A 23,621-nucleotide genomic window follows, 5' to 3' on the forward strand; every position below is an offset into this window, starting at 1 on the left:
TCAAAGAGGAAATAAAGCCAGGTGTAAAGTGCCAGATGAAGAAGCAGGAATTCCCAGGTCCCCTTGAGCCTACAGTATCAATGCAGGGATCGCTGCTCAGCGGCACTCCTGTTTTCTCATCTGTGTTTAGCAGTTAACAATACAGACAATTTATAGTTCTAAAGAGCAAATGTTCTCCTCATCCTCTTCTGTCTACACATGAGGCCAGGGATGGGAAATTACACCCACAGGTCAATGCAAAGGCCACCCTGTTGTGATGGCTGAGGGGTTAAGGAGAGGATGAGCCCCCTGCTGTGGATGATTACATGGTTTATCATGTGGGCTAGCTCTCTGCCCTTAGATGTGGTGATTACTGCTAGTGTGAGCCCACCGCCCAGGTGGGGCTTGGACAGCAGGGTGAGCCCACCGTGAGGGCAGGTCTGGCTGACCACTTAAGTCACAGAGGCAACCAAACAGACATCAGATAGTATCCCAGTATCCGGACAGTTGCCTTTAAAAAAGCAATGATAACTGAATCCCATGGTACTTTAAACCAGTGATGTACCAGGTGAGAAGCCAAACAAATTAGGAAGGGAAAGTAACAGAAGAAATTCAGAACTCCCCAGTATCCACTGAGCGTTTCATCCTAATATCTCCCATCACATATTAATTGTTTCTGATCTCTAGCATCCCAGGTGCACTGGGGTCACTTTCTCCCGCATATTGTTCCGCACAATGGTGTGTGGGTACCTTTAAGGTCTCTAACAAAGAGAGAGGAGCTCTTTCTTCCGGAACATGGGTCTCACCTAGTTTAACGTGAACTGAAAGCTGCCTCCTGAAAAATCTATTGACAAGGATGCCTAAGCAAATGCCTCTCTGCAGACTCCTGCTGACATGTTAGCCCCAGGCCAGATTGCAGTAACATGCCACTCCAGTGATGGGAAGGAACATTAAAGAGCAGCCTGGCAGTAGTTTCTCTGTACCTGTAGACAGCTCGCTTGTCAGCCTCCAGCTGTGCCTGAGGGTCAATAGGAGTGCTGGGGACTGGGGTATTGGCTGCTCCCGAGGGTGTTGTGATGTGCCCTGGCTGTGCCTTAGCCGGCTGTTGCGCGGTGGCAGTCATCTGTTAAAACAAGACAAGAAAGCACTGGGGTTTATAACAAACCAGATCTGTGTGTAAGTGAAAGAGAGGGGGGCACTTCTCTGTTCGTGACTGTGTGTGTGTGCAATATCAATATTGCCTCATATGCATGTGACCATCGAGGTGCTTGTACGTGTGTGGTTGTAGCTCTGTGTTTATGTGCCACTGGGTCCTGCTCACTTGTCTCTGGGTGTGTCTCTGTCTTATGTTTTGTCTGTGTTCCTGTGTGTGTGTCTGTGCGTTTACGTGTGTGAATTGTGTGTGTTCCTGCCTCTGTGTATGTGCGTCTCTCTGTGCAAGCAAGTCCATGTTTGCATGTGTGTGAGTTTTTCTGAATTTGTCTCCTTTCTCTACAGAGTTATCATTCGGGCCCTACCAAATTCGCGATCCATTTTGATCAATTTAACAGTCATAGGATTTTAAAAATCATACATTTCATTATTTCAGCTATTTAAATCGGAAATTTCACAGTGCTGTAATTGTAGGGGCCCTGACCCAAAAAGGAGTTGGGGGGGGGGGGGGGGGTTGCAAGGTTATTGTAGGAGGGTTGCGGTTCTGCTACCCTTACTTCTGCGCTGCTGCTGGCGGCAGTGCTGTCTTCAGAGCTGGGCGGCTGGCGAGCGGCAGCTGCTGGCTGGGAGCCCAGCTCTGCAGGCAGAGCCCCGCCAGCTGCAGCGCAGAAGTCAGGATGGCCTGGTGTGGTGTTGTCACCCTTCGGTGCTGCTGGCGGCAGAGCTGGGCAACCAGTCAGCAGCTGCCACTCTCCGGCCACCCAGCTCTGAAGGCAGCAGCGCAGAAGTAAGGAGGGCACGGTGTGGTATTGCCACCCTTACTTCTGGTCTGCTGCTGGCAGGGCGCTGCCTTCAGAGCTGGGCCGCCCTGCCAACAGCCACCGCTCTCTGCCCGCCCAGCTCTGAAGGCAGTGCAAAAGCAAGGGTGGAAATACTATACCCCCCCTAAAATAACCTTGTGAACCCCCTCAATTCCCTTTTGTGCAGGACCCCCAATTTGAGAAATGCTGGTCTCCCCTGTGAAATCTGTATAGTATAGGGTAAAAGCAAACAAAACACCACAAATCATGGTCCATGATGGGTTTTTCATGGCCATAAATTTGGTAGAGCCCTAGTTATCATGTACCATATGTTTTTTGTCTGTGATTTTGCTGATTTCACTGGTGCCTGTGTGATTTTTGGAGGGTTGTGCTGGTGTGCTTGATTGCCTTGTGGTGTTTTTGTGTGTGTGTGTCTGTGTCAATATGTTTCTTGGAAGCTATTCCATGGGGTAGCACATAATTGGAGGATGCCAGAACCATTAGAAAAGACAGATGCCAAACTGTTTAGTCCTATTCCCCACAACGAGAATTTATTGAGATTCCAGCCTAAGTCTTTTTAGGACAGGAAAGGTCTGACATGAAAAACAGCAGGAAATTCAGGAATAACAGACCTGTTCCACCATTGCCTTGCATCTTGTATCATCATTTACAGCCATGCGAAGTCTGTGTTAATCTCTACTATTCTGAGTACCTATTGGTTCATTTATTTTGATGTAAATAATAAAAAGCAACACATCTCCAAGAGTTTAGACACCCTAACACAGCAAGCCCAAGAGCATGGAATGAATCATTTAGACAGGCGCTCTGCCAGTCAGCTACCTGCAACAAAAGCTCTATTCCACCCTGCATTGTTCTAGTCAGGGCACCCTCAGCCCCCTCTCCAAAAACCCCTATCAGGTGAACTTTACAATGTGACTGGCAGGTCATCAAAGCTGGGCTATTTCTGACCACTGTGCAGCAGAGTAAATAATGACACCAGGTGCAGGCCAGCAGTCGGAGTGAGGATGGAACCACACACTGATTTTAATGCCTTGGCTGAACGGCACCAAACACCAGGCTGCATGTCTCTTAGAACAGAGGAGGCCAACGCAAAGGCTCCCCCGTGAGTCAGCATTCAGGCAATGTGTGGGGCCCGGCTACCTAGCTTTCTCAGTAAGTCAGAGCCACACAGCGCTTTTGAAAGCCCAGCTCTGGTAAGTGAGTGCTGCAGCCCAGAGCTGGCCAAAACTGGGGTGAAAATCATTTCTTCCATTGCATCCCATCCCGTGCCAAAAGGGAAAAAAGAAAATGAAAAGTCAGGGACTAGCAGAGGGGGAGGGGAAATGACAAACCTGGAGAAAGGGGAGCAAACAAAGACCTGGAACAATAAAAAGAAAACATAAGAAGGCTATTTTTATTTGCAGATGCACACATGTATTGCAAAAGACCACATCAGATCTTTCAAGCTGCATGAGCCTATCTGCTCACACTTCTTCCCACCCTGGAGCTATAGCAACCGACTTATAAACTTTGCCCTTACTGGCAAAGAGCTCTCACTTGCAACGGTCAGGCTCCTCTTGCCCACCCTGTACCAACACAAAACACTTATTACCACAAAGCAATGTCACATTTCAGAAATGATGGTTGATCTGGGTTAGATGTAGCCCAACTGATCATAGAATATCAGGGTTGGAAGTGACCTCATCAGGAGGTCATCTAGTCCAACCCCCTACTCAAAGCAGGACCAATCCCCAGTTTTTGCCCCAGAACCCTAAATGGCCCCCTCAAGGACTGAAGTCACAACCCTAGGTTTAGCAGGCCAATGCTCAAACCACTGAGCTATCCCTCCCCTCTTGTGATGCAGCTGCACAAGGAAGTAAGAGTGCATAACCTTAATCCCTTGCGCTGGATTGCACGTAGCAGCATGAGAAGGACAGCACTCCCTTGCAAAAGTGGGGAAGAGTGGATGGGGCTATGTGGGGAGTGGTCAAAGACTTGGCTCCACCCCAATTCACTGGCCTGCTAGGTCTGGATCTGGAATGGGGGTATTTCCCCTTTATAGTAAGTGGGGACCCATCCAGAGAGAAGGCTGTGCCTCTGAGCCACAATCTGCCCCTTGGTTTGCTCCAGGGGCAGGATGACCACACACTGCCCCTTGCTGCCAGCTCATGGCAAAGCCACAGTTCACCCCTTTGTCATTAAAGCTCCAAAGACAATCACAGACTCAAATACAGTGGGGCTGGCAACAAGGCCTCTGGTACCAGGCAGGGAATTTCCTGATAATCCTCATCCTGTAGTAAAACACAAAGACATTCTTTTCATTAGGAAAAGTGTACAGATCTGGTGCCTCCCCACTGTACCACCCATTTGCCTCTCTCTCCACCAGAAACCAGAATTCAGACAAACCACTGAATTTCCAGACTAGTATTTTGGGAACAAGTAGCTGTAAAGTCAGTACATTTAACAGTACAAACCTCAAGGAATTGGCATCTGGATTGAAATGTGGAACCAGCCATTTCTTATTAGAATTTCTAACAATGTCCTGGAGACTTTTATTTTTCCAAATATAATTCCCACCAATTCCTGTTGTCATCACCTGGCTACCCACCAGTAACCCTTAACCCTGCTGAAGGAGAGGAAATGCTGCAGCTCTCAAATCTCATCCAAAGGTCACAGAAAATTAACAACAGTCCAGTTCAGCAGCTGTTACCAACTGAATCAGAGAAATATACTTTAACTTCCATACAAATATTCCAGAGCAGTGTGAATTCCTTAGCCCTTCCCAACCAACTGCTCCAATCCCACTCTCCTCCTGAACATATATTGGTGGGGGGGAACCTTTGCCTTCATTTGATTTTCCTCCCTCTGTTGAATGTCTCTTCCTTTTACTCATTGCACTTCAATTTCTTTATACAAATGGAGGTGAATTCCGGAGAAATTATGGCAGACCACAAAATTTTGCATTGCTCCAGATCCAGTGCAATTTGACAATAATCTGTGTTTCTGCAGCAAATGGTCCCCTATACTTACTGTTAATGTCAAGGGTCAGCATGAGCGGGGAGACATCTCTCTGCTTCACCACATTTCTATTCAGGGTGCAAGTGGAGGGGAGGGGGCAAGAGCTATGTAATTTTGAATACATAAAGACGGTCATTTCAGTTTCCAAAGAGGCATCAGCCGAGAGGGACATAAGCACGGCCAGACTGGGTCAGACCAAAGGTCCATCTAGCCCAGTATCCTGTCTTCCAACAGTGGCCAATGCCAGGTGCCCCAGAGGGAATGATCAGAACAGGTAATCATCCAGACATCCATCTGCTGTCACCCATTCCCAGCTTCTGGCAAACAGGCTAGGGACACCATCCCTGCCCATCCTGGCTAATAGCCATTGATGGACCTATCCTCTATATGAATTTATCTAGTTCTTTTTTGTACCTTGTTATAGTCTTGGCCTTCACAACATCTTCTGGTAAAGAGTTCCACAGGTTGACTGTGTGTTGTGTGAAAAAATACTTCCTTTTGTTTGTTTTAAACTTACTGCCTATTAATTTCATTTGGTGACTCCTAGTTCTTGTGTTATGAAGAATAAATAACACTTCCTTATTTACTTTATCCACACCAGTTATGATTTTATAGACCTCGATCATATCCATCCTTAGTTGTCTCTTTTCCAGGCTGAAGAGTCCCAGTCTTATTAAGCTCTCCTCATACACAAGCTGTTCCATACCCCTAATAAAGACAATTGCTGCATTTCACTCCAGGGAAAGATGAGATGGTTGGCCAGTGAAGTTACAGATCTACAAAGCTCTTCGGGGCAAATTCAGCAAACTGCATTTAATTGTGAGCAGCACTGTGTGTAAGCACATGCTAAAGAAAGTCCTTTTTATAAATATAAACCCTGGTTTCCCAAAAGCTAGTGGTCAAGGGAAAAATTGACTCGCAGACACAGGCATTTCCATACACTAACAACTTAGGAAGGTTTCTGATAACCTAAGCAGGACTGATGGAAGGCAATGGTTTGCTGCTGTGTCTGTCTTTAGAGCCAGGTACTGAAGAGAATGAAATGACTGATTAAAGAAACAAGGTGGGTGAGGTAATATCTTTTATTGGGCCAGCTTTTGTTGGGGAAAGAGACAAGCTTTCAAGCTACACAGAGCTCTCCTTGAGGTTCATGAAAGGTACTCAGAGTGTCACAGCTAAATAAAAGGTGGAACAGACTGTTTATCATACACAGTTAACACATATTCTAAGAGACCATTCAAGATGTAGTGGCCTGTTAACGCCGCCGTGGCCAGGATTGATAAAGTCTGCGGCAAGTGGAGTTTGCTTCATTTCTCCTGGGCTTAGCCTCTCCATGCCGTCGGCCCTACTCCAACAACTCTGGGGCTAAATCACACCTGGAGTTGCAGCTAGCAAGAGATGTTAAGAGTAACAAGAAGGGTTTCTTCAGGTATGTTGGCAACAAGAAGAAAGCCAAGGAAAATGTGGGCCCCATACTGAATGAGGGAGGCAATCTCGTGACAGAGGATGTGGAAAAAGCTAATGTACTCAATGCTTTTTTTGCCTGTGTCTTCACGAACAAGGTCAGCTCCCAGACTACTGCACTGGGCAGCACAGCATGGGGAGGAGGTGGCCAGCCCTCTGTGGAGAAAGAAGTGGTTCGGGACTATTTAGAAAAGCTGGACGTGCACAAGTCCATGGGGCCGGATGCGCTGCATCTGAGCGTGCTAAAGAAATTGGCAGATGTGATTGCAGAGCCATTGGCCATTATCTTTGAAAACTCATGGCGATCGGGGGAGGTCCCAGATGACTGGAAAAAGGCTAATGTAGTGTCCATCTTTAAAAAAGGGAAGGAGGAGGATCCGGGGAACTACAGGCCAGTCAGCCTCACCTCAATCCCTGGAAAAATCATGAAGCAGGTCCTCAAGGAATCAATTCTGAAGAACTTAGAGGAGAAGAAAGTGATCAGGAACAGTCAGCATGGATTCACCAAGGGCAAGTCATGCCTGACTAATCTAATTGCCTTCTATGACGAGATAACTGGCCCTGTGGATGAGGGGAAAGCAGTGGACATGTTATTCCTTGACTTTAGCAAAGCTTTTGATATGGTCTCCCACAGTATTCTTGCCAGCAAGTTAAAGAAGTATGGGCTGGATGAATGGACTATACGGTGGATAGAAAGCTGGCTAGATCGTCGAGCTTAACAGGTAGTGATCAATGGTTTGATGTCTAGTTGGCAGCTGGTATCAAGTGGAGCGCCCCAAGGGTCAGTCCTGGGGCCGGTTTTGTACAATATCTTCATTAATGATCTGGAGGATGGCGTGGATTGCACCCTCAGCAAGTTTGCAGATGACACTAAACTGGGAGGAGTGGTAGATACGTTGGACAGTAGGGATAGGATACAGAGGGACCTAGACAAATGGGAGGATTGGGCCAAAAGGAATCTGATGAGGTTCAACAAGGACAAGTGCAGAGTCCTGCACTTAGGATGGAAGAATCCCATGCACCGCTACAGACTAGGGGCCGAGTGGCTAGGCAGCAGTTCTGCAGAAAAGGACCTAGGGGTTACAGTGGACGAGAAGCTGGATATGCGTCAACAGTGTGCCCTTGTTGCCAAGAAGGCCAATGGCATTTTGGGGTGTATAAGTAGGGGCATTGCCAGCAGATCGAGGGATATGATCGTTCCCCTCTATTCGACATTGGTGAGGCCTCATCTGGAGTACTGTGTCCAGTTTTGGGCCCCACACTACAAGAAGGATGTGGAAAAACTGGAGAGAGTCCAGCGAAGGGCAACAAAAATGATTAAGGGACTGGAACACATGACTTATGAGGAGAGGCTGAGGGAACTGGGATTGTTTAGTCTGCAGAAGAGAAGAATGAGGGGGGATTTGATAGCTGTTTTTAACTACCTGAAAGGTGGATCCAAAAAGGATGGATCTAGACTATTCTCAGTGATAGCAGATGACAGGAAAAGGAGTAATCGTCTCAAGTTGCAGTGGGGGAGATTTATGTTGGATATTAGGAAAAACTTTTTCACTAGGAGGGCGGTGAAACACTGGAATGCGTTACCTAGGGAGGTGGTGGAATCCCCTTCCTTAGATATTTTTAAGATCAGGCTTGACAAAGCCCTGGCTATGATGATTTAGTTGGGGATTGGTCCTGCTCTGGGCAGGGGGTTGGACTAGATGACCTCCAGAGGTCCCTTCCAACTCTGATATTCTATGATTCTCCTTGATGTGAGATTTGCCCAAGCACTTGAGACAGCTGCCATGGGGATCACTAACAGGCATGGGCCCGTTAGCCCATACAGGGCTTGAACCCAGGGGATGGAGGCATGCCCCGCCGGGGCCAAAGTCCCACTGGGACTCTAACTACTAACTATCTACAAGTATAACTATTAAGGACAATTACAACTATTTACAAAGCCCTAAGGCTGAATGGCTCTTAATGAGGCAAGAAAAAGCCCTAACCACTTGCGAAGGAAGGGAGAGAAGCACTTCGACCAACCCCCATGCGTGGTAACAAGGAACTGAGAGGGCGCAGGTCTGGCAGCACCTGATATATTGCACCATGAGCGTGGCTCTCCAGAGCCGCCACAGCCGGCCCTACGGATACCACTAAGGCAAAAGTCATCGACAACTGCACACGTGGGTGCACGCACACCTAGAATGGAATCGACACGAGCAAGCACTCAGTGAAGTACTTTTAGTGCATGTCAGCAGAGTCCACATGGGCTAGTTAGTACACGACACACTAGTGTGGACTAAAATTTTACAGCCCTCTAGTATCCACTAAACCACCATGTAAACAAGCCCTAAATCTTCTCTTGAATCATTTCAATTTTGTCAACATTCTTTTTGACGTGTGGACATAGGACCTCGCAGACTTTAAGGTTAGAAGGAACCATCGTGATCATCTAGTCTGACCTCCTGCACACTGAAGGCCACAGAACCTCACCCACACAGGACACAATATTCCAGCATACTTGGGCCAGTATCATATGCATCAATGGCATGTACTTTATTACTCCTACTCAATGCTTACACACACACACACACACACACAAGGATTTCTGGGCTCTTTTGTCTACCACTTCACACTGGGAACTCGTGTTCACTTGGTTATCCATCATGACTTCTGTGTCCTTTTCAGAGTCACTGCTTTCCAGAATACAGTTTCCCCAGCCTGTAAGTGTGTTTCACATCTTTGTTTCTCAGATATACAACCTAGCATGTAGCTGTATTAAAATGCATGTTGTTCAAATGAGCCCATCCTACCAAGTGATCAAGATCACTGAGGAATGGACCTGTCCTAAACATTATTCATTACAGCTTGTATCGTCTACAAACTTTATTAGCAATGCTTTTATTTTTTCTTTATATTATTGCTAATATTTTAATATCAATGGGCTGATAATGTATCTTTGTGGGATCCCACTAGAAACTCTCATTGGACAATGATTCCTCATGAACAATTACTTTGAGATCCCCCAGTTAGCTAGCGTTTAATCTACCTAATATGTGCTATATTGATTTTGTAATAAAATGTTTAATAAGAATGTCGTGGTAATAAGGCAAGTGCTTAACAGAAGTCCAGGTACATTAAGTCAATACAAGTTACCTCTATCAACCAGACTTGTGATCTCATTAAAGAATATCAGGTTTGCTTGACAAGTCTTATTTTCCTTGAAAACAGTTTGATTGGCATTAATTATTTCGTCATCTATTAGTTCCTTATTGATTGAGTCCCATCTCAGTCATGAGATTATTTGGCCCAGAATCCATGTCAGGTGAACTAGTCTATCATTACCTTTATTGTTTTTAAATACTGATATATATATTTTCTACCTCTTTCCTGGAATTTCCCCAGCATTCTAAAATTTATTAAAACGTAACAGTTCAGAGATCTCCTCAACTAGCTCCCACAAAGCTCTCTGGTCCACATGTTTAACTTTTATAGATGCTGTTTCAGTTTTCTTTCCTGCAATATTTGTATAAAACTTATTTTCCACAACTCTACTACCTATGGATTTTTCTTTAATTTCTCTTATCAATTGCTGGCATTTCTTAACTTCCAATATATACTGTGTTGTCGTCTTCATCTTTTTTCCATTTGTCATAGAATGACTTTTACTTTGTTGCTTAATTGCTGCTTCATTTCCCCTCTAAACTAGGACTTTTTTATTTTTATTTTTTTAAACTCATGCAGCCTTCTTCAGAGACTTTGAAATTGTAGCTTTTAGGACATCTAGTCAAGTGTTCTTAAACAATTCCCAATTCTTGTGCCATTTGTTTCTCTTTACCTTTTTTTCGCCTTGTCAACTTTGCTCACACTTATCTTTAGCTTTTGGAAACTAGCTCTTTTCAATCACCAAGTATTTAGTACTGAGTGAGTCTGTGTTCTGCTTGCAGCTATGCAACCACTAATTTTTAGTTCAGTGACCAATTCATTTATATCCAGCAGAATGAGGTCCAATACAGAGTATTGGAATCAAAAAGCAATGGGAAAGTGTTCATATAAGCCTGGCACTGCAACATTCCAAGGTAATCTTCTATTCCTCTGACTTCTCCTTTAGATGATCCAAACCCACATAACCCAGACTGCAAAAATGTCTCCCTTCTTCTCTTCAATATCCACACTTTTTCAGAATTTCCTTGATCTGCCTTGGGATTTTTCTAGTTCCTCCCTAAGGACAGACAACATACTTTTTATCAGAAAAAGAAGTTGAAATGTATATTTTGGATCCTTGATTTCATAGAATCATAGAAGATTAGGGTTGGAAGAGACCTCAGGAGGTCATCTAGTCCAACCCCCTGCTCAAAGCAGGACCAACACCAACTAAATCATCTCAGCCAGGGCTTTGTCAAGCTGGGCCTTAAAAACCTCTTAGGATGGAGATTCCACCACCTCCCTAGGTAACCCATTCCAGCGCTTCACCACCCTCCTAGTGAAATAGTTTTTCCTAATATCCAACCTAGATCTCCCCCACTGCAACTTGAGACCACTGCTTCTTGTTCTGTCATTTGCCACCACTGAGAACAGCCGAGCTCCGTCCTCTTTGGTACCCCCTTCAGGTAGTTGAAGGCTGCTATCAAATCCCTCCTCACTCTGCTCTTATGAAGATTAAATAAGCCCAGTTCCCTCAGCCTCACCTCATAAGTCATGTGCTCCAGCCCCCTAATCATTTTTGTTGCCATCCGCTGGACTTTCTCCAATTTGTCCACATCCCTTCTGTAGTGGGGGGCCCAAAACTGGATGCAAAACTGGCCTCAGTTATAGAGGGGAATAATCACTTCCCTCGATCTACTTGTAATGTTCCTACTAATGCAGCCCAATATGCCATTGGCCTTCTTGGCAACAAAGGCACACTGACTCATACCAAGCTTTTTGTCCACTGTAATTTCCAGGTCCTTTTCTGCAGAACTGCCGCTTAGCCAGTTCGTCCATAGCCTGTAGTGGTGCCTGGGATTCTTCTGTCCTAAGGGCAGGACTCTGCACTTGTCCTTGTTGAATCTCATCAGATTTCTTTTGGCCCAATCCTCTAATTTGTCGAGGGCCCTCTGTAACCTATCCCTACCCTCCAGCGTATCTACCACTCCTCCCAGTTTAGGGTCATCTGTGGACGTTCTGTGGGTGCGATTTATCCCATCCTCCAGATCATTGATGAAAATGTTGAACAAAACTGGCACCAAGACCGACCCCTGACGACTTTCTGGATAGAAGTCAGCATTTGGAACTGCAGACACAGCATGCTGAAGAATCAGAGGGCAGTGCAGAATGGGGAAGAAAATTGGCAGCATGTGACCTCCAGAAGAAGAAAGAGGAGACCCCATGTACTCCCAATGCAGACAGAGGTAAGAAACTATTTTCAGGCTCTCTGCACAGATACTATGGCAGAGAATTGTTTGGAAGAGTCATCTGAGGGAAGGGATCAGAAGGCGACCTCATCGACCACAAGGCATGGGATTCATTGTCTTAGGGATGGGGGTTCCGTGACCACCACGCCCAAGAGGAGGAGACAGGTGGCGGTGGTCGGGGAGTCCTTCCTAAGGGGGATGGAGTCATCCATCTGCTGTCCAGACCAGGAAACTCAAGAAGTGTGCTGCTTGCCTGGAGCTAGAATTCAGGATGTGATGGAGTGTCTGCCAAGACTGATCTAGCCCTTGAACTGCTACCCCTTCCTACTTCTCCACGTGGGCACCAGTGATACTGCTAAGAATGATCTTGAGCAGGTCACTGCAGACCTAAGCCCTGAGGTAAGGGGGATACTGGGAGGAAACACAAGGGGGAGGATGCAACACAAGAGGCCTCCTGATTCATACTGAGAAAGTAGGGCAATTGGATAGTTATCTTAGGTGCCTGTGCATGAACACAAGAAGCCTGGGAAACAAGCAGGAAGAACTGGAAGTCTGGGCACAGTCAAGGAACTATGATGTGCTTGGAATAACAGATACTTGGTGGGGTAACTCATATGACTGGAGCACTGTCATGGATGGGTATAAACTGTTCAGGAAGGAGAGGCGGGGGAGAAAGGATGGAGGAGCTACACTGCATGTAAGAGAGCAGTATGATTGCTCAGAGCTCCAGTATGAAACTGGAGAAAAGCCTGTTGAGAGTTTTTGGGTTAAGTTTAGAGGCAAGAGGAACAAGGGTGATGTCATGTTGGGCATCTGCTATAGACCACCAGACCAGGGGGAGGAGGTAGATGAGGCTTTCTTTGGACAACTAACAAAAGTTTCTGGATCACAGGCCCTGGTTCTCATGGGGGACTTCAACCACCCTGATGTCTGCTGGGAGAACAATACAGCAGTGCCCAGAAAATCCAGGAAGTTTTTGGAGAATGCTGGGGACAACTTCCTGGTGTAAGTGCTGGAGGAACCAACTAGGGGCCGTGCTCCTCTTGACCTGCTACTCACAAACAGGGAAGAATTGGTAGGGGAAATAGAAGTGGATGGCAGCCTGGGCAGCAGTGACCATGAGATGGTTGAGTTCAGGATCCTGACAAAAGGAAGAAAGGAGAGCAGCAGAATATGGACCCTGGACTTCAGAAAAGCAGACTTTGACTCCCTCAGGGAACTGATGGGCAGGAACCCCTGGGAGCCTAATATGAGAAGGAAAGGAGTCCAGAAGAGCTGGCTGTATTATAAAGAGGTCGCAGGAATAAACCATCCCAACGTGCAAAAAGAATAGCAAATACGTAAGGCGACCAGCTTAGGTTAACAGAGAAATCTTAGGTGAGCTTAAACACAAAAAGGAAGCTTACAAGTGGAAACTTGGATAGATGACTAAGGAGAAGTATAAAAATATTTCTCAAGCATGCAGGGGAGTAATCAGGAAGGCCAAAGCACAAATGGAGTTGCAGCTAGCAAGGGTTGTGAAGGGTAACAAGAAGGGTTTCTACAGGTACGTTAGCAACAAGAAGGTGGTCAGGGAAAGTGTGGGACCCTTACTGAATGGGGGAGGCAACCTAGTGACAGATGTGGAAAAAGCTGAACTACTTAATACATTTTGTTTGGTTTGGTCCTGCTTCAAGCAGGGGGTTGGACTGGATGACCTCCTGAGATCTCTTCCAACCCTAATCTTCTGATTCTATATATAATATATGGCACTTATCAAATGTAGATGCAGCCTAAGTGTGCACCTTTACAGCTCTCTGTGGGTGTTTGCTGCAGCATAACTTGAAAATGGGAAATCTCATCATTTTGTTTGTGCCTGAGTTCTTGCAAATATATGAAAGAGTATGCAAATGTACAATATGCTAGTGTGTGGTTATTTTTGTTAATGGTTGTACATAGGTATTCACTCCCCTCAGGCAATGATACAGGCTCCAGTCCATGTGATAACTTTCTGTGTGTGGGGAAGCACTTCAGACCATGTGCCTAGAAGTCCTAGCTCTATGAGAAGTAGTCTGGTTAGTCTCTTGCCCATTCTGGCCCTAGTAATGAGGAGTCTTTCCTGTTGGAAAACAGCAGTGGTGGTTACAAAGGGCCACTGCCCTGGGAAGTACTGCAAACCAGACTTAGAAAGTGTCTTACTCATGTACAGCCGCCTTAGAATCATAGAATCATAGAATATCAGGGTTGGAAGGGACCCCAGAAGGTCATCTAGTCCAACCCCCTGCTCAAAGCAGGACCAATTCCCAGTTAAATCATCCCAGCCAGGGCTTTGTCAAGCCTGACCTTAAAAACCTCTAAGGAAGGAGATTCTACCACCTCCCTAGGTAACGCATTCCAGTGTTTCACCACCCTCTTAGTGAAAAAGTTTTTCCTAATATCCAATCTAAACCTCCCCCACTGCAACTTGAGACCATTACTCCTCGTTCTGTCATCTGCTACCATTGAGAACAGTCTAGAGCCATCCTCTTTGGAACCCCCTTTCAGGTAGTTGAAAGCAGCTATCAAATCCCCCCTCATTCTTCTCTTCTGCAGGCTAAACAATCCCAGCTCCCTCAGCCTCTCCTCATAACTCATGTGTTCCAGTCCCCTAATCATTTTTGTTGCCCTTCGCTGGACTCTCTACAATTTATCCACATCCTTCTTGAAGTGTGGGGCCCAAAACTGGACACAGTACTCCAGATGAGGCCTCACCAATGTCGAATAGAGGGGAACGATCACGTCCCTCGATCTGCTCGCTATGCCCCTACTTATACATCCCAAAATGCCATTGGCCTTCTTGGCAACAAGGGCACACTGCTGACTCATATCCAGCTTCTCGTCCACTGTCACCCCTAGGTCCTTTTCCGCAGAACTGCTGCCTAGCCATTCGGTCCCTAGTCTGTAGCTGTGCATTGGGTTCTTCCGTCCTAAGTGCAGGACCCTGCACTTATCCTTATTGAACCTCATCAGATTCCTTTTGGCCCAATCTTCCAATTGGTCTAGGTCCTTCTGTATCCTATCCCTCCCCTCCAGCGTATCTACCACTCCTCCCAGTTTAGTATCATCCGCAAATTTGCTGAGAGTGCAATCCACACCATCCCCCAGATCATTTGGGACAAGGCATGAGCTACAAGGCATGAGTTCTCAATCCAACTCTTCTAGTGCCTGTTCTTAATTTTTCTGTGCACACCCCTACCCTTATTAACAAGTGCTGGACTTTTAAAAGATATTTAGGTACCTAAAGATTCAGGAAGGCACCTAATAGGTGCTTAAATCCTTTAAAAATCCTAAGTTCTGAGTCAAGAGCCAAGATACTTTTGGAAATACCACTTGGCACCTACCTGCATCTTCAGGTGCCAAAATACCTTGAAAAAATCAGGCTCTAAGTCCTCATCCCCAACCTTTTGGAAAGCAAATCCCATGTACCCATTTTACAGCTCGGATCACTAAGAGTGGAAACCGCAATTGCATACAGAGCAGGTTAAGAGCCCAGCTCTCTCTAATACGATAGACTAAAGTCTCTTATGCTTCCCCATATTGGCTTTCAGAAGAAATAGCCCAAATTATGTGCTTGTGTAACCCACACTTACAGTGTGACTTTGTCCCAGGCTAGTGCCTAGACACGCATTGAGGTTTATGAGCCTGCTATCATCTCTATGCTAACGTGCATTGTCTCTTAGCTAAAATTCCCATAGCACAAACTCACCAACACTCTTCGCACTAGTTGGCAGACTAAGCAGAGAGACCAAGAATGACCTGGGCCATGGGGACTGAACTTCCTCTGTGATCCCTAGAGATTCCCCCCAGATCAGTGTTTTGCAAGCTGGCAGGCCAGTATGTGGGGGAAGCTTGATCTGATGTTGCTTTGTAGATAAGCAGAGGGTTTCATTCACAAGTGCTGCATGAGCACTACATCCACAGAATGTTTTTTAAGCCAAAGTTTATGGCAATATGCAAATCAGTCAGAAATAGGCCAATCAGTCAATTGAATAATTTGCATAAAATGTCACCCAAAGCTTGGCAACTATGTCTATGCAGCTAATTTAGCTATGCACGTATGTACAGCGTGGACACCTTCACTCCTGTGTTGGGAAATGTGCTGCAAAGATCAATATACAGTACAGTAAGTCAGACTCTAGGTAGGGTAAAAACTCAGTTCCAGAGTCAGTGTCTAAATTATAGCATTTTAGTCTTAGGTTCCATTCAACCTTTCTGTGCTTTAGTTCCCCTTTCAGAAAGAGATGTCTAATACCAATGCTCTGTACATGTAACACTGTTAAATTGGTAGTTCCCAAGTTTCTTTCCAAAGATGGGTAAGTCTCAAGCATTTTACAGTACACCTAAGTATAGACAGTTGAGGAATTTGCAGGAGAGACACTGTGATGTAATGGTTGAGGCGTGATTCTACCATCTTAGGGATCAGGGCTCTTTTCCTGAGACTGCCGCGAAACTCCAAGGGACCCTGGGCAATTAACCTCAGTGCTCTGTTTCTAACAGTTAATGCATTGGAAAATAAGTATAATGGTAGAGACTTTTCCCTTTGGGGTAGTGGTGAGTGCTCCAAATAAATAAATCTTGTGAATTGCATTAATCATAATATTCAATCAAAATTAGCTCTCTTAGTAGAAACCTCATTACCAATCAGAATTCTTTCCTCAGCAGTATTATCTAATGCTAAAAGTCATTGGAGAAACATTCCATTAGCTGTCTGGAGAGAATTAATGTAATCATAGATAACAGGAATAATCACATAGACCATCAGTTCGACCCTCAGCACTCTTCAAGATGGCTCACCACGTCTCCACTGAAACTGCATTTAACCTGCTCCTGAATCTCTGAAGTGATGATATCTCAACCCCCTCCTTTAGGAGTCTGTTTCACTGCCACTTCCTCTTACTGTTAAAAAACCTTCCCTGAAATATAGAAGAAACCCTTCTTTCTTAGCTTCCCTAAATGCTCCCTATCTGAACAACTTTGACTCCCTTCCTTTAAAGTAACTGAAGTAAAAGTAAAGCAGGAGTGGCAATGATACCTTCTACAGGTAAAGTTGAGCAACAATTTGCACTCTAATCTTCTGTTTGCTCATACCTTTCCAATCCTTTTCGGCTCAACTTGTCCAGGCTTGCTCTTTGCCTGAAAGAGAGGTTTTTATAAATATAAAAATTTGAGCTAAATTAGTTTTCTCATTTTATGAATGAGAAAAATGAAAAATATTATGTTCCTATTTAAAAAAAAATGTGACTTTTCCTGAACAGCTCTGCAGCCAAAAGTGTCTGGAGATGAAGCAGAAAACTAGCCAGGAAATATCCCTTTTTGAAGAGAAGAGCCTATGGCAAATACAAAATATGGAGAAGAGCCCTAACTGAGAAGAGCGTCTGGTGAAAAGTTCTTATCACTATCAGAAAACCTCACACGACTGCAGTACACTTTTCATGGACTTTTTTTGGAAGGCTTAGAAAGTGCAGCTGTAAGGAAGCACAGATCTGTGACTAACTTCTTTTGTTCCTAGTCAAGCGCAAAAGAGTTGAAGAATTCTTGTGCGCATCTTATGGTGCACAGGCAGAATGCCTGCTCTTATACACCATGGGAAATGTGCAGCTCCTACAGTTTACAGAAGAGATTTCTTCCCTCCTGCAGATCTCCTGTGTTGCATAGAAGCAAGGCTCCACCTAGTGTGTCCCTTAAGGCAGTGCTACTCAAAGTGGTGGTCCGGGGACCGGTGCCAGGCCGCGAGCCATCGGCTGCTGGTCTGCACGCACATTGGGGGAAAAAATTGCCAGTCCCCCCACATCAGATAGCTTGAGAAGCACTGCCTTAAGGTGCATTGAAGAGGCTAATTACATGGAGTCTAGATCAGTAGTTAGACTCTGCAAACACCAGGGACTGAGTCATTAAAAAAAAAAATTAAAATACCAGAACACAGCAAAAAAGGTACCTGAACTGACATGAACTGAACCCTGACACACACTACATCAATTTGTGAGCAGACCTTCAAAATCCTAAAAAGTTGATCTCCTTGTAATAGGTTTCCTTTTGTGTCCTCAGCCATTTTCTTTTAAAGAATCATAGAATCATAGAATATCAGGGTTGGAAGGGACCCCAGAAGGTCATCTAGTCCAACCCCCTGCTCAAAGCAGGACCAATTCCCAGTTAAATCATCCCAGCCAGGGCTTTGTCAAGCCTGACCTTAAAAACCTCTAAGGAAGGAGATTCTACCACCTCCCTAGGTAACGCATTCCAGTGTTTCACCACCCTCTTAGTGAAAAAGTTTTTCCTAATATCCAATCTAAACCTCCCCCACTGCAACTTGAGATCATTACTCCTCGTTCTGTCATCTGCTACCATTGAGAACAGTCTAGAGCCATCCTCTTTGGAACCCTCTTTCAGGTAGTTGAAAGCAGCTATCAAATCCCCCCTCATTCTTCTCTTCTGCAGGCTAAACAATCCCAGCTCCCTCAGCCTCTCCTCATAACTCATGTGTTCCAGTCCCCTAATCATTTTTGTTGCCCTTCGCTGGACTCTCTCCAATTTATCCACATCCTTCTTGAAGTGTGGGGCCCAAAACTGGACACAGTACTCCAGATGAGGCCTCACCAATGTCGAATAGAGGGGAACGATCACGTCCCTCGATCTGCTCGCTATGCCCCTACTTATACATCCCAAAATGCCATTGGCCTTCTTGGCAACAAGGGCACACTGCTGACTCATATCCAGCTTCTCGTCCACTGTCACCCCTAGGTCCTTTTCCGCAGAACTGCTGCCTAGCCATTCGGTCCCTAGTCTGTAGCTGTGCATTGGGTTCTTCCATCTCAAGTGCAGGACCCTGCACTTATCCTTATTGAACCTCATCAGATTTCTTTTGGCCCAATCCTCCAATTTGTCTAGGTCTTTCTGTATCCTATCCCTCCCCTCCAGCGTATCTACCACTCCTCCCAGTTTAGTATCATCCGCAAATTTGCTGAGAGTGCAATCCACACCATCCTCCAGATCATTTATGAAGATATTGAACAAAACCGGCCCCAGGACCGACCCTTGGGGTACTCCACTTGATACCGGCTGCCAACTAGATATGGAGCCATTGATCACTACCCGTTGAGCCCGACAATCTAGCCAGCTTTCTACCCACCTTGTAGTGCATTCATCCAGCCCATACTTCCTTAACTTGCTGACAAGAATACTGTGGGAGACCGTGTCAAAAGCTTTGCTAAAGTCAAGAAACAATACATCCATTGCTTTCCCTTCATCCACAGAACCAGTAATGTCATCATAAAAGGCGATTAGATTAGTCAGGCATGACCTTCCCTTGGTGAATCCATGCTGGCTGTTCCTGATCACTTTCCTCTCATGCAAGTGCTTCAGGATTGATTCTTTGAGGACCTGCTCCATGATTTTTCCAGGGACTGAAGTGAGGCTGACTGGCCTGTAGTTCCCAGGATCCTCCTCCTTCCCTTTTTTAAAGATTGCCACTACATTAGCCTTTTTCCAGTCATCCGGGACTTCCCCGGTTCGCCACGAGTTTTCAAAGATAATGGCCAATGGCTCTGCAATCACAGCCGCCAATTCCTTCAGCACTCTCGGATGCAACTCGTCCGGCCCCATGGACTTGTGCACGTCCAGCTTTTCTAAATAGTCCCTAACCACCTCTATCTCCACAGAGGGCTGGCCATCTCTTCCCCATTTTGTGATGCCCAGCGCAGCAGTCTGGGAGCTGACCTTGTTAGTGAAAACAGAGGCAAAAAAAGCATTGAGTACATTAGATTTTTCCACATCCTGTGTCACTAGGTTGCCTCCCTCATTCAGTAAGGGGCCCACACATTCCTTGGCTTTCTTCTTGTTGCCAACATACCTGACTCCCAAGAAATTCCATGCAAACAAACGCACAAAATGTTAATATTGCACAATTATGTGCTCAGAAATCAGGAAATACAAAAGTTACAGTTACATGTGCATATGCATCATGATACTGTCTTAAATTGCATACTTTCATGCTAATTCTCAAATACATGAGAGCATACATTTTTATGTGACTTTTGCTATACCGGTGTCATATCCTGTAATACTGTATACGACTGCATGAACGGGACAAACAGAATTCATGAAAATCAACTGTATTTTATGAAAAGCACAGAGTTAAATATACTTACACAACTTGCTACAGACTAAATATAACAAAACAATTGGTACAGAAGCCTACAAACTTTCTATAGTAGCCTAAGCCCTGGTCTACACTATGAGGTTAGGTCGAATTTAGCCGCGTTAGGTTGATTTTATAAGCTATGCGTCTACACAACCAACCCCGTTCCGTCGACCTAAAGGGCTATTAAAATTGACAGCTATACTCCTCCCCAGCGAGGGGAGTAGTGCTAAAATCGACCGTGCTGGGTCTAATTTGGGGTAGTGCAGACGCAAGTCGATGTTATTGGCCTCTGGGAGCTATCCCAGAGTGCTCCAATGAGACCGCTCTGGACAGCACTTTCAACTCCGATGCACTAGCCAGGTACACAGGAAAACCCCCGGGAAATTTTGAATTTCATTTCCTGTTTGGTCAGCATGGTGAGCTCAGCAGCACAGGTGACCATGCAGTCCCCCAGAATCGCAAACGAGCTCCAGCATGGAGCGAACGGGAGACACTGGATCTGATTGCTGTATGGGGAGAAGAATCTGTGCAGGCTGAACTCCAATCAAAAAGAAGAAATGCTAATGTATATGCCAAAATTGCACAGGGTATGGTAGACAGAGACAGGGACATGCAGCAGTGCCGCGTGAAAGTTAAGGAGCCCAGGCAAGCCTGACAAAAGAGGCAAACGGTTGCTCCGGGTCAGAGCCCCAGACATGCCACTTCTATGATCAGCTGCATAGCATTCTAGGGGGGGACCCTTACCACTAACTCACCACTGTCCATGGACACCTGCAAGGGGGGAGTCTCATGCAACAGGGAGGAGGATTTTGTGGATGAGGAAGAGGAGGAGAATGTGCAGCAGGCAAGCAGAGAATCAGTTCTCCTCGGCAGCCAGGACTTTTTCATCACCCTGGAGCCAATCCCCTCCCAAGGCAGGTTCCCAGACACTGAAGCTGGAGAAGGCACCTCTGGTGAGTGCACATTTGTAACTACAGTACAGGATTTAAAAGCAATAGTGTTTAATGTTTGGTTTGCCCTAACGAATTGGGATGCATTCGCAGCCAGTACAGCTACTGGAAAAATCTGTTAACGTTTCTGGGGATGGAGCGGGAATCCTCCAGGGACGACTCCATGAAGCTCTCCTGGAGGTACTCTGAAAGCCTTTGCAGAAGGTTTCTGGGGAGGGCTGCTTTATTTCATCCTCCACGGTAGGACACTTTACCATGCCAAGCCAGTAGCAAGTAGTCTGGAATCATTGCAGCACAAAGCATGGCAGCGAATGGTCCTGGGTTTTGGTCGCATTCAAGCAAAATTTGGTCTTTATCGTTTAGCCTCAGGAGAGTGAAATCATTCATGGTTACCTGGTTGAAACAGGGAATTTTTGTAAGGGAATAGTAAAAGGACCCTGTTCACGATGGGTTGTTTGTGCTTGGCTAAAAGGGATAATCCCAGAGAATAGCCATGCAGTGGGGGGAGGGGTGAAAGGATCATCCCAGAGAATAACCATGCGGTGGGGAGAGGTGTGTGAATCATAGAATATCAGGGTTGGAAGGAACCTCAGGAGGTCATCTAGTCCAACCACCTGCTCAAAGCAGGACCAACCCCAACTAAATCATCCCAGCCAGGGCTTTGTCAAGCCTGATCTTAAAAATATCTAAGGAAGGAGATTCCATCACCTCCCTAGGTAACACATTCCAGTGTTTCACCACCCTCCTAGTGAAAAAGTTTTTCCTAATATCCAACCTAAATCTCCCCCACTGCAACTTGAGACTATTACTCCTTGTTCTGTCGTCAGCTACCACTGAGAACAGTCTAGCACCATCCTCTTTGGAACCCCCTTTCAGGTAGTTAAAAGCAGCTATCAAATCCCCCCTCATTCTTCTCTTCCGCAGACTAAACAATCCCAGTTCCCTCAGCTTCTCCTCATAAGTCATGTGTTCCTAATCATTTTTGTTGCCCTTCGCTGGACTCTTTCCAATTTTTCCACATCCTTCTGGGAGTGTGGGGCCCAAAACTGGACACAGTACTCCAGATGGGGCCTCACCAGTGTCGAATAGAGGGGAAAGATCACGTCCCTCGATCTGCTGGCAATGCCCCTACTTATACAGCCCAAAATGCCATTGGCCTTCTTGGCAACAAGGGCACACTGTTGTCTCATATCCAGCTTCTCGTCCACTGTAACCCCTAGGTCCTTTTCTGCAGAACTGCTACCGAGCCATTCAGTCCCTAGTCTGTAGCGGTGCATTGGATTCTTCCGTCCTAAGTGCAGGACTCTGCACTTGTCCTTGTTGAACCTCATCAGATTTCTTTTGGCCCAATCCTCCCATTTGTCTAGGTCCCTCTGTATCCTATCCCTACCCTCCAGCGTATCTGCCTCTCCTCCCAGTTTAGTGTCATCCATCCGAAAACGGCAGCCCCTCCTTTTAAATGTGAAACCCAACCAGCATTGCTTGCTATGGGAAAGGATGGCACTGCAGTTTGAAACCATTCCCACGTGTTATGAAGGTGTAAGAAGCCAACCCTGCATACCAAAAGGCTTACCATGGCTGCCTGGAAACTGAATATGTTGTACAGCTGTTTGTCATGTGTCACCATACCGGCAGGTGCGCAATATAAAAGGCAAAATGCAACCTTGTACCTAAAGCACATGTGCTGTCCGCTGCAAATTGCTTGATTCACTGTGAAAGTGTCTCCCTTTTGTTCTCAGAAATGTATCATCTTAAATTTTACTCTCCCTTTTTATCCCCCCGCAGGTGCAAATGTTTCTGTGCTCCCCCTATCATCTCCGTCCCTGAGGTTATCACAGATTAGAATGCGAAGAAACCACACTCGCGATGACATGTTTTCCAAGCTCATGCAGTCCTTCCGCACTGATAGGGCACAGCTGAATGCATGGAGGCATTCAGTGGCAGAGGCCAGGAAAGCGTTAGGTGAGTGCGATGAGAAGAGGCAGGAGGTGATGCTGAGGCTAATGGGGGAGCAAACGGACATGCTCAAGAGTCTGGTAGAGCTGCAGGAAAGGCAACAGGAGCACAGACCGCTGCTGCATCCACCGTATAACCGCCTGCCCTCCTCCCCAAGTTCCATATCCTCCTTATCCAGATGCCCAAGAAGGCGGGGGGTGGGAGGCTCCAGGCACCCAGCCACTCCACTCCAGACCATGGCCCAAGCAACAGAAGGCTGTCATTCAAACAGCTGTGATTTGTAGTGTGGATACAATAAGCAATGTGGCCTTGTCCTCCTCTCCTCCCCCACCCCACCCTTGCTACCTTGTCAGTTATCACACTTTTTTTAATTAATAAAGAAAGAATGCATGGTTTCAAAACAATAGTGACCTTATTTCTTTTGCCAGCTGTGATCGAAGGTGGGAGGGTGGTTGGCTTACAGGGAATTAAAATCAACAAAGGGGGCGGGTTTGCATCAAGGAGAAACACGCACAACTATCGCACCGTAGCCTGGCCAGTCATGAAACTGGCTTTCAAAGCCTCTCTGATGTGCAGCATGCCTAGCTGTGCTCTTCTAATGGCCCTGGTGTCTGGCTGCTCAAAGTTGGCTGCCAGGCGATTTGCCTCAACCTCCCACCCTGCCATAAACATCTCCCCCTTACTCTCACAGATATTATGGAGCACACAGCAAGCAGCAGTAAAAACGAGAATGTTGGTTGGGCTGAGGTCTAACCTAGCCAGCAAACAGCACCAG

The 23,621-nt window shown here is 46.0% G+C and overlaps 1 protein-coding gene across 6 annotated transcripts in view; it reads right to left on the bottom strand.

Annotated features, from left to right (window-relative positions):
* PKNOX2 (PBX/knotted 1 homeobox 2) overlaps positions 1-23,621 on the bottom strand; it is a 688,475-nt gene that overhangs the window by 244,497 nt on the left and 420,357 nt on the right. For all 6 annotated transcript variants that reach the window (XM_073320703.2, XM_073320715.2, XM_073320717.2 and 3 more), the window contains one exon: positions 963-1,102. In XM_073320703.2, coding sequence (XP_073176804.1) covers positions 963-1,102 — 140 coding nt within the window. The remainder of the gene's footprint in view (positions 1-962; positions 1,103-23,621) is intronic.

This window comes from Lepidochelys kempii, chromosome 22 (assembly GCF_965140285.1).
Source record: "Lepidochelys kempii isolate rLepKem1 chromosome 22, rLepKem1.hap1, whole genome shotgun sequence".
Lineage (NCBI taxonomy): Eukaryota > Metazoa > Chordata > Testudines > Cheloniidae > Lepidochelys > Lepidochelys kempii.